The sequence below is a fragment of the Plasmodium relictum genome, assembly GCF_900005765.1.
Source record: "Plasmodium relictum strain SGS1 genome assembly, chromosome: 5".
NCBI lineage: Eukaryota > Apicomplexa > Aconoidasida > Haemosporida > Plasmodiidae > Plasmodium > Plasmodium relictum.
Window position 1 is genome coordinate 458,779 of NC_041683.1, and position 15,221 is coordinate 473,999.

At 16.8% G+C, this 15,221-nt stretch overlaps 1 protein-coding gene across 1 annotated transcript; it reads left to right on the forward strand.

Moving 5' to 3' along the window:
• Nucleotides 1-435: 435 nt before the first annotated feature.
• Nucleotides 436-14,760, forward strand: PRELSG_0513300 (conserved Plasmodium protein, unknown function; the record flags this gene model as incomplete). Its single annotated transcript, XM_028675391.1, has 10 exons — nucleotides 436-1,504; nucleotides 1,792-3,701; nucleotides 3,809-3,921; nucleotides 4,024-4,142; nucleotides 4,342-4,538; nucleotides 4,735-6,798; nucleotides 7,086-9,151; nucleotides 9,338-14,369; nucleotides 14,462-14,539; nucleotides 14,671-14,760. 10 exons carry the CDS (start codon nucleotides 436-438, stop codon nucleotides 14,758-14,760), a joined length of 12,738 nt encoding a protein of 4,245 aa, XP_028531984.1.
• Nucleotides 14,761-15,221: the final 461 nt, after the last annotated feature.

The window sequence follows — 15,221 nt, forward strand, 5'->3', positions numbered from 1 at the left end:
TATTTCAATTTAATTTTATTTTCATAAATACTATTTTATCATATTTAATTCTATCATATTATTTATTATTTTTTTTTTTTTTAATGCACACATAAAAGTTAAAATTTCTTAGTGCAAATATAACATTATTTAAAAAAAAAATATATGAAAAATAAGAAAAAATAAGCATATATGACAAAAAAAAAAAAAAAAGAAATATTAGACAATAGTAAAATTAATTCATGATACTAAATAAAAAGGTTATATATACATATATATATATGTGTATTCTAATTTATTCACTTTTGTAAAATAAAAAAAAAAAATAATAAAAATAATAATAATAATAAAATAATAGAAGAAAAAGAAAATAATAAGAAATAATAATTAAAAAAAAAAGAAAACGAATATAGTTAGAAATAAAAATAAAAGAAAAAAAAATTCAATAAGGTTATAATGAATGAAGAAATAGAAAATAAATTTGATCTTTTAGATGTAGAACCCAAATTTCTTGAATTTTTTTATGACTGTATAGAAGATGTTGATACTTTTCTTGAAAATAAAAAAAATAATGTAATACAAAAAAAAAGCTTGAAAATAAAAAATATTTGTTCAAAAACTCAAAATATAAAAATTTTTGAATCAGAATCAAGATTCTTAAAAATAAAAGGATTAAAAAAAAAAAAATTGGCTCCAGGTACTACTGAAAAAATATTAGTAGAGTTTTCTTTTTACAATTTTGAATTAAAAAAATACAAAAATGATAAAAAAAAAGATATATTGAATATAATAAATAATGCAGAATGCTCAGTTTTTTTAAAAATACAGAGTGAATATTCTACTTTAAATATACCTATTTATATTAAAAAGAAAGTTGCACTTTTTGTTTATGATAATATTATAAATTTGGGTATATGCAAAAATAATTTTACATATAATTTTACTTTGAAAATAAAAAATGTTGGTAGAAAAAAGGGTACTTTTACCATATCAACAGATCATTCTTTAAGTGATAAAAATAAAATAAAAAATAAAAGTATAAAAGTTCAATTTAATGATGACTTAAAAGAAAATAGAAAAGAAGAGGATGATAAAGAAGGAAAAGAAAAAAATAACAATTTATTAATTGAATTTGATAAAACATCTGTTGATATAAATGCAAATGAAAGTCAAACAATAAATGTTAAAATACAAAATAAAAATGAAGAAAAAATTCATTGTGAATACAAAGTCTTAGTAGAAGAACGCAGTTACTTTGAAAAAAGGCCTAAAAATCTCGTTATAATGGCTATTTTCGTAAATAGTCAAACATCATTTCTTTTCGAAAATATAAAAACAAATCAAATAAATCTAAATTATATATATTATGGGAATAAAAAAAGTTTTACGGGAAAAATAAAAAACGAAAATAATTATTCTATATTTTGTAAATATCAGCTAAATAAAGCTAACATTTTTTATTCCATACAAAATATTCAAAAATATGCTCTTGATAATAATTTAGATATTAATCAATTAAAAAATGGTTATTAAAAAAAAAAAAAAAAAAAAAAATATATATATATATATACTTATGTAAAAATAATAATTAAGAATTTATTTTATATTTTTATGTGAGGTCATTATTATGTAAATATAATAAATCATTTCTTTTTCTAATTTCTCTATATGCATAAATCTTACCTTTTTTTTTTTATTTTTAATGCAATTTTTATCATGATATTCTTATTTTGTTTTAATAAATTATATTTTATCTCATATTAGACAATGTTTTTTTTTTTTTTATTTTACTGCATTTATTCTTTATTTCAGATGTTTTCAGTCATTTAGATAATGAATTAAATGAAGAAGAAATAAAAGAAAAAGAAAAATTATTTGCTATTGCAAAAAAAAATTTCAAAATAAATGAAAATATAAATATTAAGTTAAATGAAGAAAATGGATACTTTGTTAAAAAATTAAGTTATTGTGAAATTCTATTTGAAATTGAATCAAAATATAATATTCAATTTTTAGAAAAAATAAATAGGAATACATCTTATTTATTAAACTTTCCTGTAATTATAGAGATCACCTTGTACATTAATAGAGTAGATGACAAAGAAGAAAAAAAAGAAAAATACAGGAATAATAAAGAAATAATAAAAGAAGAAAGTAAAGGAGATTGTAACGAAGAAATAAAATTATTTATAATTTTTTGTTTAACATTTCCATCTTTATTGTCCAATCATTATTTCATAAATTATGAAAAGGTTTCAGTTAATGAAGGAAAAACTCTAATAATAGAATTAACTAATAAAAATAAGTTTTTAAAAATTAATTATTGCTTTTCAAAAATACCTTATATAACTTTAAATAAAAGGGAAGGGGTCATAAATCCTTTAAGTAAAGATATTATTTCACTTAAATTAAAATGCGAAACAGTTAAAAATATTATTGAATATATTTATGTATTTTTTTGCAATAATTTATATTTTTTTGTTATATTAATAAATGCTGAAGTTAAAATGGGATGCTTATTAAGTGAAGAATCAAATCTTTTAAAAAAAAAGAAAAGCAAAAGTTTTAACGGAAAATGTATTGATATTCAAATATCTCATAAAAATAAAAATGATGAAATCTATGAAGATATCATAAATAATTTAGCATTAGAAAAAGTTGACAGAAATTTATATATGGTTGATGGAAAGTTAGACAAATACAAATATAACGAAAATTTTATGAATTATTTAAAAAATAATAAAAAAAAATACAATGACATATTAAAATATATGTATGAGAAACGAAAAAAAAAGGAAAGAATAAAAAATAATAATTCTAAAGAAGAAGGTGAAAATAAAGAAGAAAATATATTAAAAAATAAAATTAATAAAATTATAAAAGATATAAATATATATGTTAATGATACTAATATAACTAAAATAAGCAATACATGTATTCAGCAGAAAATATATGAAGAGAAAAGAAAAAAGTATATTGAATTAAAAAATCAAACAATGAAAATAAGAAGAAATGATAATGCAGATGAAACTAATTTGTTAAATGAAGATATATTAGAAAAAAATCAATTAGAAAATATTATATTTCCTAAAATTATTCAATTTAATCATGTTTTGTTAAATAATGATTATACAAAATATTTTTATGCATACAATAATAATAATGATTGTAACATAAAAATAAAGTTCACTCATAGTGATAATATAAATATTGATGATGATCTAGTAGTTATGAAAAAAAATTCAAAAAAAAAAATAAATATAAAATTTGATTTAAAATCTTTATTAAAATTAAAAAAATATGATCAGCTGCCAAATGATTCTTTTTATAATAATCCAAATAATATTTTTAATGAGAATTCAAGCGAAATTTTTAATCAGAATTCTACTTGTGCTTTAAAGGAAGAATCAAATGATATATTTAGGGAGAAATCAAATAACTCTTTTAATCTACAACAAAATGATCTTTTTGTTCAACAAATATATAAAGAGAATATATTCTTAAAAATTAATAATAATTATGTTGAAAAAATAATGATAAGTGCAAATTTAGTACTATTAAATGCTTTTATAAAAATAAATATTTTATACTTTTATTTTGAAAATATTGATGTTGAAATGTTTTGTGAGAATAAATTAATTGTATATAATCCTTTTAATATATATATTAATATGTCTACCAAATACAATCAGCAATTTTTTCAAATAGATAATTCCATTCTTGTAAAATAAAAAAAATAAAAAAAAAAAAATATGAAATATATATATATATATATATATATATATATATATATATATATATATATATATTTGTATATATTTCCTTTTAGATACCTCCTAATGAATATAAAATAATACCTGTTAAATTTTTTGCATGCAAAAATACAAATAGCTTAGAAGAATATATTCATATATACTTAGATGATATTAGATTATATAAAAGGTATACATATTTTTATATTTTTATTTATTTATTTATTTTTTTTTTTTTTTTCTAAATTTTAAACTGTAAATTTCTTTTCTTTCTTTTTTTTTCTTTTTTTAGTATAAAATGTAAATGTTTTATAAATAAATGTGATTATAAAGTTAATTTATCTCAGATAAATTTTGAAAATGTTCTTTTAAATAAAAGTTACACAAAAGATTTTTTTTTAATTAATACAAGTAATAAATAAAGATATAATATATTAAAAAAAATACAATTTTTTAGAAATTAAAAATTATATATACCAGAATTATGCTTATTAGTATTAATAAAACTTAAATAGTAAATAAAGAGGCACTTATATATCACAGGCAGTAAAACTATTAGTAACACTTTTATTACTGATACTATAAATTTTTTTAAATTTCTTTTTAAAAGGTGATTCAACACTTGTATTTAAATGTGTATATAAACCAAATTGTATAAATGTATTTTCAAAATATAATTATGTAAATAAAAATGAAAAAATTAGAATCACAGTATCAATAAAATTAAAAGAAAATAAAAAAATTAAAGATAAAATTATTTTCTTAATTAGAGGTTCCGAAAAATTAATTATTCCTATAAATTCAAAAGTAAAGAATACATATATATATATATATATGCACATTGAAATTTTCTTAATATTTTACTTAAATATTTTAGTATTTAATAAAATTTATAACCAAGAATAAAAATATTAATATATATTAAGATTATAATATATATATATATATATAAATGTGTATTATCTTTTTTTAATTTTTTTTATATAAATGTTATCCTTCATAGTGCACCTTGTCAAATATTATATTTTGTAATAACTTACACATTGAACAAGAAAAGTGCGAATTAAAAAATTATGAAATAAATATATTAAATAAAGGTTTGTGCGAAGAAACAATTTTTTTAAATTTAAATGAATTACATTTTTTAAATTTAAAAATAAATAATAAAAAAAGAAAAATTTTTTTAACATTCAATAATAAGGAATATAAGAATGCACATGAAAAAAAAGAAGAAACCATCTTAAGTAAAATTCATAATTTAGAATGCGAAGATTTATTAATAGATGAATGCGTAAAATATTTTTATAATAATTTTATAAACCTATATAATTTTATATGTAATAAATATAAAGTTGGTATTCAATTTTCAGAAAATGAAAACGTATTTTTAAATTTTTATAAAATAAATATTCCATCAAAATGCTTTGTCTCATTACACGCTCAATGCTACTATAATAAAGCATTAGATAGAGAATTAAATTTTAATACTTTGTTACACAATAAAGTATTATATGAAAATTCTAGTGAAAAAATAAAAGTAAAAATAAAAAATAGTTATTTAGATATATCTCCATCTTATCTATATTTCGAAGATTTATTACCATCAGATTCTGATGAATCTTTTATAACTTATTTTACAAAAGAAAAAACAAAAATACTAAAAATAAAAAATGTTTCTGACAAAAATATTGAATGGAAATTATATATATATAATGAAAAACAAAAAGAAAATAATTTCTTAGAAAATAATATTTATAAAGAAGATTTCAACGACAAAACATTATTGATTATAAAAGATGAAGAAAAAGTAGAAAAAGAAACAAAACTACAGATGTATGAAATAGATATAAGTAAACAATGGGGAATATTAGAATCAAATAGAGAAGAAGAAATAAAAATAAAGTTAAAAAATATTATAAAAAAAGGAAGATATGTAGAAATGTTGAACATTTCTATTATAGTTAATGAAAAAAATGAAATAAATATTAATAATGAAACAAATGAAAAAAAAATAAATTATTATATTTATATTCTTCTAAATTGTATGTGCCCTAAATTATATTTTGATGTAACTTATATAAATATAATTCATAACAAATTAAACGATTACTTCATTTTTCCTTTTCATATATATAATAATGGTTATAATTATGTTAGAATAGATTACCATTTTGATAATTTATTTAGTGAAAATTTTTACTTAACATTAGATTTTATAGAAGGAAAAGAAATTAATGAAAAAATAAAAAAAGTAAGTGTTCATTTAAAATGCAAATCAAATAAAAATTTGAAATTCAAATCATATATTACAATAAGTGTGTTAGATCATTATAAGTATACCATACCATTGTTCATAAATATTGATGAAAACTTTGATTACTTTCTTGATAAAGTAGAAGATAAAAATGAATTATATTTAAATGAAATTCATTTTTTTTCTGATTCAGATAAATCGAATCATAAAAAATTACAGAAAAATGAATCATCACTAAATAATTTATCTGATTATGAAAATGATAATAACGATGAAATAAATATAAAAAAAAAGATTGTTACTTCTTCTATTATTAATAATAATAATATTTACAATGATAAAGATGATTATATTTATTATGAAAGTGATTTGCTATCAAATAATATCATAAAAAAAAATAATTCATTACTATCTTTTTACTGTAATAATATAAACAAAATTTATGAGAATTCTAAATTCTGTTTATATAAAGAATTGAAAATTAATAATATAATAAATGTTTATTATAATGAAGAAAAAAATTTAATTGATTTAAATGAAATAATTAACGACTATGTTTTCCTATTTCTTCAAAAAATATTATTAAATAAAAATTACTTTCCAAATATTATAGAAAATACAAATGATTTATTTATATTTTTTATTAATTTATTGTCTGATATTTTTTTATTAAATCAAAATAGAAATATACAAAATTTACTAAATGAATTAAAATGTTATCAAAATATTTCAATGAAAGATTTAGAAAAAATTCATTATATTCATGAAACTTTTTTAAAAAATATCAAAAATCTTATGAAAAATTTAAAAGAGGTAATAATTATTTCTTTCATTTTTTCCCTTATTTTATTTTTATTGTTGCATTATTATTATTATGTTGTTGTTTTTTCATTTCATTTTATTTATTAAGTAAAATTATTATATAATTATAAAAGTTTTTTTTTATTTTTTCTATTTTATGTCTTTTTATTAAATCAAAAAAATGAATTTTTCTTTCATTATATATATATATATATAATTTATTTATTTTGCATTATTTTACTTTTATTATTATTTTGTTATATTATTATCTAATGTTTTTTTTTTTTTTTATTAAATAGGAAGGGTTATTAATAGATCATATTATATATGAAAATTTATTACCAGTTGATTTATATCTTTTCCATATTTTATTTAAGTTACCTGATTATTTTTATATAAAGAAAAATAAAAAAGAGAAAAAGGAAAAAAACGAACCTATAAATATTGATGAAATAGAATATTTTCTAAAAAATGGAAATGAAAAAGGTAAGAAGAGAATATTTTATTTTGATAAAATTTTCAGAACACATTTAAAATTATATACTTATTCTTGGATAACTATATTTTTAGAAATATTAGATAAAAAAATATTTAATTCTATCGACATATCTTCTTTAAATAAATTAAGGGGAATTAAGTTATGTAATATAGAAAACAAAGTAAATGAGAATATAAAGATTCATAAAATAAATTATTTAATTGTTTTAAATAACCAGAACAAAGAAATAAACAAACATACTAATTTACTAAAAGAAAAAACAAAATCAAATGAAAGAGAAAATAGCAAGTTGATAAAAGTCTATTCAAAAAATATCAACAATGAAAAAAAAGTGGATAATAAAAGTATTAAGACTAATAAGTATGAACAAATTTCATCAAAAAAGAATGTTAATGATAAGTTTAAGTATAAGAAACAAATTAATAATGATAAAAATTGTTGTATTCTAAATTATTTTGATTTTTATGAAAATAATTTCATTGATATAAAAAATGTTTTAAATAAGATGAATGATAGGAACTATTATAAGGTATATAATGAAAAAAAAAATAAAAATGAAAAATTATTAAAGGATGAGAAAATTAAAAATTTTAAAAATAATAAAGTAATAGAGGGAGAAAACTCAAATTTTCCCAAAAATGAAACAGAAAAAAAAGAGATAAATGGATCATTATTTCAAAAAGAAATAACAAAAGAACAAAACAATTTTACGTATTCTAAGAATTTTGAACATATATTATTTGAATGGTTATATTTTCATTATAATAATATAAAATATATAAAGGTATGTGATACCAAATATATATATAAAGAAGATGAAGTAAATGAAAATAATAATAATAATAATTTAAATTTCAATATGATAAATACAAAAATTGAAGAAGATATAGCTATACAAAGTGAAAATGATAAGAACGACGTGCATCATAGATTAAATAAATATAATTTTTATATAAAAAAAAAAAAAAAAAGAAAATATAGAAAAAAAAAAAGAAAAATAATAAACATTTATGATTTGAGAGATTTAGTAATAATTATTTATACAATAATTTCTCATATTCCTTATTATTTATTTTTTAAAAATAAAATAAAAAAAAATTGTAAATCTAAGAAAGATTATATTTATAATATAGACATATTATTATTAATCCTTAATGAAATTAAATTAAATAATTTAATAAATAAGAAGGTATTGATTGAATTTAATTATATACATATTTTTTTATTCTTGTCATCTATGTATTTTATATTACCTAATTATATACCTAAATATTATCTGATTATAGATGATATTTCTTTGTATAAAAATGATATAAATCTTATAAATGAAGAAATTTTAAGAAATAAAATAAAAAAAAAAAGTATTCATAATGATACTGTAAATGAGAAAAAGGTGCTTAATAACCAAGTAAAAGAAGATGAAAGAATGATAAGAATATACAATTTAAATAATTATAAATGTAAATATAATATATTCATAATTGGATGTAGTAAATATGAAATTGATAAAAATTATATTATTGTTGATTCACTTAAATCAGAAGAAGTTAAACTAAGAATAAATAAAAATTATGATGAAAATATATTTAAATGTAATTATAACACTAAAATAAAAATTTCAAAATCTAAAGATAGAAAAGAAAGTGAAAATCATTATAATAATACTAATTTTGATGATAATAATTCTTTTACAACATATTCTTCTGATAATTATGAAAGTTCTTATGATGAATATAAAGATGAAAATGAAGAAGAGGAAGAGGAAGGAGAAAAAGAGGAAGAAGAAGAAGAAATTGACAGAAATAATGATAAAAATTATTTCAACAAAAGTGAAAATTACACTATATTAATGCTACGCGAAGTAAAGTAAGGATTTTTAACTATATATATATACATATTTATTCTGTCTAGAAAAAAAAATTTCTATATATAACTTGTTTAAATAAATTATTTATATATACTACTTTTATTTAAATGAATACTTCATATTTATTTTTTTTAAATTAGGAAAAATATATGTATTATTTTTTTTTTTATTTTACTGTTTATTAGCAATTACTTACCTGATGAAAAAAATGATGACAAATATATTTGTATCAAATTGATTGAAAAGAATTTTAAAGAAAAGGAAGAATCATTATTTATGAATAAAAATGATTTAAAAGAAAAAAATGATTATTATAATAATTTAAATGATACAAATGGTTCAAAAACTAGAAATGAAATTAATAAAATTTGTTCTAATTCTTCTCAATTAAATATAATGTTAAATAATAGTAAAATAAAATATTTTAATTTCAGAGGTAAAGTTTATGAAAATAAAAATTTAGAAATAAATTTGTTGAATAATACTGATAGAAAAGTAGAAATTAATTCAAATATATATCACTTATATTTAAAAGATTTAAAAAAAGAAGAAAAAAAAAAAGAAACATTTGAAATAGATATAAATAATATAAGCGAAAAAAATCATGGACTATATAATCATTGTGATGTATGTTCTAGGATTAATACAAACATTATAAATAATTTGAATCAAAATGAAAATTATTTTAGTTGCTTTTATATAGATAATTCCACTTATTTCATTAAAGAGAATGAAGAAAAGAAATTATATTTATATTTTTCTCCTTTTATAAGTGGCAATTATTTTTGCTTTTTATTATTTTACGTTAGAGATAGAAAGACAAAATATCTTATTTCTACTTGCAAATTGAATTTTTTATTTTATATAAATAATATAAAAGAAGAAGAAGTAATTAAAATGAATCCTGAACTTTTTAATTTTTCTTATAATTTAAAAGTATGCCCTATTAATAAAGAATTTCTTAAATGTATAAAATTCATATTATGTAATATAAAAAAAAATAATAATGAATTGTTTTATACATATTTAAATAGTTATTTAGAAGATTTAAACAAAAACAAAAACGATTTTTATATTATTTGTGATAGTGATAAAGTGACAATAAAGGAAAATTCTATTTCATTTGATAATTTTGACTACAGTAAATACATGAAAGAAATACATAAGTTAAATATAGATAATTTATATAATAAAATAAAAAATGACATTAATTGTTATTGTTCTTTAAGCATAAAAGAAGAAATTAATGGAGTATTTGAATATAATTGTATTCTTTTAAAAAAAAAAAAAAATATTTCTAATTTATTAAATTATAAAGAAATTAAAGATTCTTATTTAAAAGAAAAAGATAATAATATATATGATAATTATTATAAATTATATAAAATTATTGCAAATGTTAATAATGGAAATAACTTAATAGCAATTACTTTTAATACAAGAGCATTTTTTTTATCAAAGAAAACAGTACCATTATATAATTATACTAATAATAATATTATATACAAATGTGTTTACTCTGAAATAGTCGATAAAAATAACAATAAAATTGATTATAAAATTTTTAATAGTGAAGAATATATTGAAATCAATAAGGATGTGGAAATTTTTCATTTTGAAGTAACGTGCTATTCTACTATATCGTTAATTTGCAATTGTTTTTTAATTCTAACTAACATAAAAAATGAAGAAGATCAAATAAAAATTAAAATAGAAGCAAATATATCGAAACCTTATCCCAAAGAAACACTTAGTGCAAAGATATTAAGTAGGATGAAAAAAAATATTCAAATTGAAATATATAATGAATTAGATTTTCATTGTGAATTTAAAATTTATTCTGATTTATCTATTCTGTTTGGTGATAAAACAATTGAAATGCTACCAAAGCAAAAGAAAGTCTATAATTTTTTTATTGAAAGTGTACATATAGGAGAATTTGTTGGATGTCTTATTTTTAAATTCTATAAATTTATTGATAAAGACAAGCAAAATAGTATTTATTTTGATTATTTTTTTTGGTATAAAATTGTAATAAGTGTTGAATTAAATGAACCCTTAAAAATTATATTTCTCGAAACATTTGTAGGTAACGAAATAAACAAAGAAATTGTATTAAAAAATAATAGAAATGAGAAAGAGGAATATTTTCTATTAACTTATATGAATGAATATATAGAAAAAAGACAAATAGAAATAGAAAAGAATGAAATATATGTTTATAATATTAATTACAAACCTAAAATACCAAATTATTTCGAAAATATAAATCCATCAAGGAATTCAAATTTATTTTCAACTGATCATATCAATATATCTTCACATGATAGTACAAGTGACTCCTCTAAAGATTCTTCAGTTGTTTCATTTAATGAACAACGAAATGAAAATAACTTACTTAATAGTACGAATTATATTCTGAAAAAAAAAAAAAAAAGTAAAATAAGTCAAAATATTGATATGGATATTGCAAAAGAACTTTATAATTTCTATTATACATCTAATGAAGAAGACACATTGAACAATAAAAGTAATGATATAAAAGAAGAAATAAATCTATTTGAAAATTTACAAACAAATCATAAAAAAAAAATAGATGTAATAAAAAATATAAAGACTAAGAATGATACACATGACGATGATATAAATAAAAATTATGTTTTAAAACAAAAATCAAAAAATTATTTTCAACAAAATGAGAAAAGAATATTCGAAGAATTGATTAATTATTGTAAAAAATATATAAATATAAATATTAATTATAACAATCAAAATATTGGTTTCTTTTTTATTTATAATAAAAATGAAGGAATAAATTATTACATTTTAATATTATTAGCAAAATTGAGAAATGAATTAGCAATATGCAATTTCTCCGCTTGTTTTTCTAAATCATGTTTAATAAATATTGATTTTGATTTTAATTCTGAAAACAAAAGATTTGTCAGTCAGTTAAATAAAAATAATTCTACTTATTCAGATAATTTTTTTTATAAAATTGTAGAAACTGTAAATAAGGAAGATATGGAAAAGAATTCATGTAAAAGTGATTTTATTTATGATCATGATACTAATAATGATATTATTAGAAAATTAAATAATTATGAAGATAACATTGATAATAACTATCCATCAAATATAGATAACGAAACAAATACTAGTTTGGAAGTTAGATGTATTTATTTAAGTAATAAAATTAATTATAGTATTATAGATAATAAAAAGAAAAATAGGGTAATCATTAAATATAATCCATCATTAAAAACATCACAAGAATGCTATTTTATAATAAGAAATAATTTATTTGGTGATTTTATATATTTAATGAAAGGATTTTATGTGGTAAAGAGAAAAATAAAAGAAAAGATAGTTATGAATAATTCTTGTTGCTTGTATCATTTTAATATAAACTTATTTAATCCATTTAACTGTAACATATTTATAGAATGCAAATTAAAAAAAAAAAAGAAAAATGATCGTAAAAATATTTTAGACAAGGATACTTATAACAAGAATAACTTCTTTAATAGTAGATATATAGATGAAGAAAAAAAAAAAAATAAATATGATCTTGCTGTAAAAAAAGAAAAAGTTTTATTAAATAACGAAAATAATTATTTTAAAATTTTAAGTAACGAAAACTTTAAGATAAGAAATAGAAAAAATTTTTCATTACTAATAAAATTTTTCTGCAAGGATATTCGATCAAACAAAACTTTAATAATAATATTGCAACCGATACATAAAAATAGAAATAGTAAGAAACCATTTTCTATTATTTATGAATATATTTTATTTCTTAACAATTTATCAAAACACAATACTATTAAAGAAATATGTTTATTAAATGATGAGAATTTTAATAGCTCGAACCAAAATGAAAAACAAAAAATGAAACAGGATTATTTTTCAAATAATGCATTGTCATATGAATCAATTAGATATATAGAAACACTCAATTGCAATAAAGACAAATGTAATAAAATGAATGAAATATATAAGAACGAAGAAGATTTCATAGGATACAACTTAAAAGAAACAGATACACATATAAATGTAGTAAATGAAGAATCAAAAAAGAATGAATGTAGTATCAGTGAATCTAGTTTTAATAATTCTAGCATTAATGAATCTTTAATTAGTAAAAATAGTATCAATGCATTTAATATTGATGAATCTAATAATTGTGAATCATTTGAAAATAAATTAAAAAAACAGTATACATATGAGAGTGAATTAAGTGAAGAAGAATCAATTTGTGACGATGAATTATTCAATGAAAAATTAATTTATTATAAAGAAAACGACAATACTATTGAAGAAACCTATAATTTTTTAAAAAATGACAAAATAATGTATCACAATGAAAAAAATTTTATTGAAAGTTTGTGTAAAAAAAAAACATATGTAAAAATATATATAAATAAAAGAAAAGTAAACGAAAGAGAAGAATATAAAATTTTATTAAATGAATTAGAAAATTCAAAAAGTAAAAAAAAAATTTTACATAGAAATATTGAAAAAAATAAATGCATTTATAAAATTTTTTTAATAAATTTAAAAAACTTAAATAATAATTTAGAAAGAAATACTAATATTAAAATCAATAATATATTTTTTGATATAGATGAAGAATTACTAAATGATTATTTATATATTGATATAATAGAAGATACAGAATATGTTTTAGTAATAAGTTTAGAATTGATAGCTTATTTACCTTTCCATTGTAATTTTTTTATAATGATTAAAAAAATAAAACCGGAAAATGAAGAAAAAGAAAATATAGAAATATCTATAAATGAAAAAAAGGAATTTACAACTATAGAAAAAAATTATATACTTGTAGAAATTTTTAATTATATTAATTTATCTAGAAAATATCTAAATGTTTTTATTGATAATAACTTATGCTCAGAAACAAAGTTAAATATTTTTTACAAGCATACCAATGATTCATATTTTGATACATATATTATTAATTATAATCAAGCTTCCAGTAATTTATTAAGAGATGAAATAATAAATTATGAGATAAAACCCAAATCAGGAATATTAAAACATAACAATTATAATAAATTTTTAATTATTAGAAATAATAAAAACAACATAATAAGTTTTAATAATTCCTTTTTACTTTTAATTAAAACAAAGAAAAAAATTTACTCTTACATAATATTTACTCATTATTCTCCTATTAATAATATTTGTACAACGGTATAATAAAAAAAAAAAAAGGAAATATTAAAAAAAAATGTTTATATATACATTTATTATTCAAAAAAAATATTTAACATCTTCATTTTTAGTATGAGCAAAGTAAGATAAAAGAGATAATGAATAAAAACAAGAAAACATTTAGTGAGGTTTTTAACACATTTAAGCAGGTAAAAATAAAAATGATTGAATTTAATAAAAAAAAAAAAAATTTTTAAATAATATATGTATATATATGTGTTTATATTTTTAAAATGAAAATATATACATAATTTAAAAATATATATATATATATATATAGGATAAAAAAGAAAGCATAATATTTAATGAAAGGGATCAAATTATTATTGAAGATATTTCCATGTCAACAAAGGAAATAAAAAATTTTTAACTTCATTTTTTTAAAATGATAATTTAATTAAAAGATCCTTATAAATAATTATATATATATTAATTCATATATGTGTAATTTCAAGAAAATAAAATACCTAAAATAGTTAAGAATATATAATTATATGAATAAATTTCTTTTAATTATTTATTCTAATGTAAAATAAAATCAACTTTATTAGTTTTTTTTTAATTCTTGGATATCTACACAATTTTAACAAAACGACGATAGAACTTTTAAATTTTATGTTTCATTAAATATATATATATATATATATATATATAAAGAAAAAGAAAAGATTATATTTAAAAAATTAAAAGATATTTTTAAAAATATATTTAAAAACAGTGTATTAAGCATACATATATATATATATATATATATATATGTATACAATATTTTTTTTATTTTTTAAAAAAGCACAAAAAAATATTTCTATAGAAGCATTTTTTCATGAACTA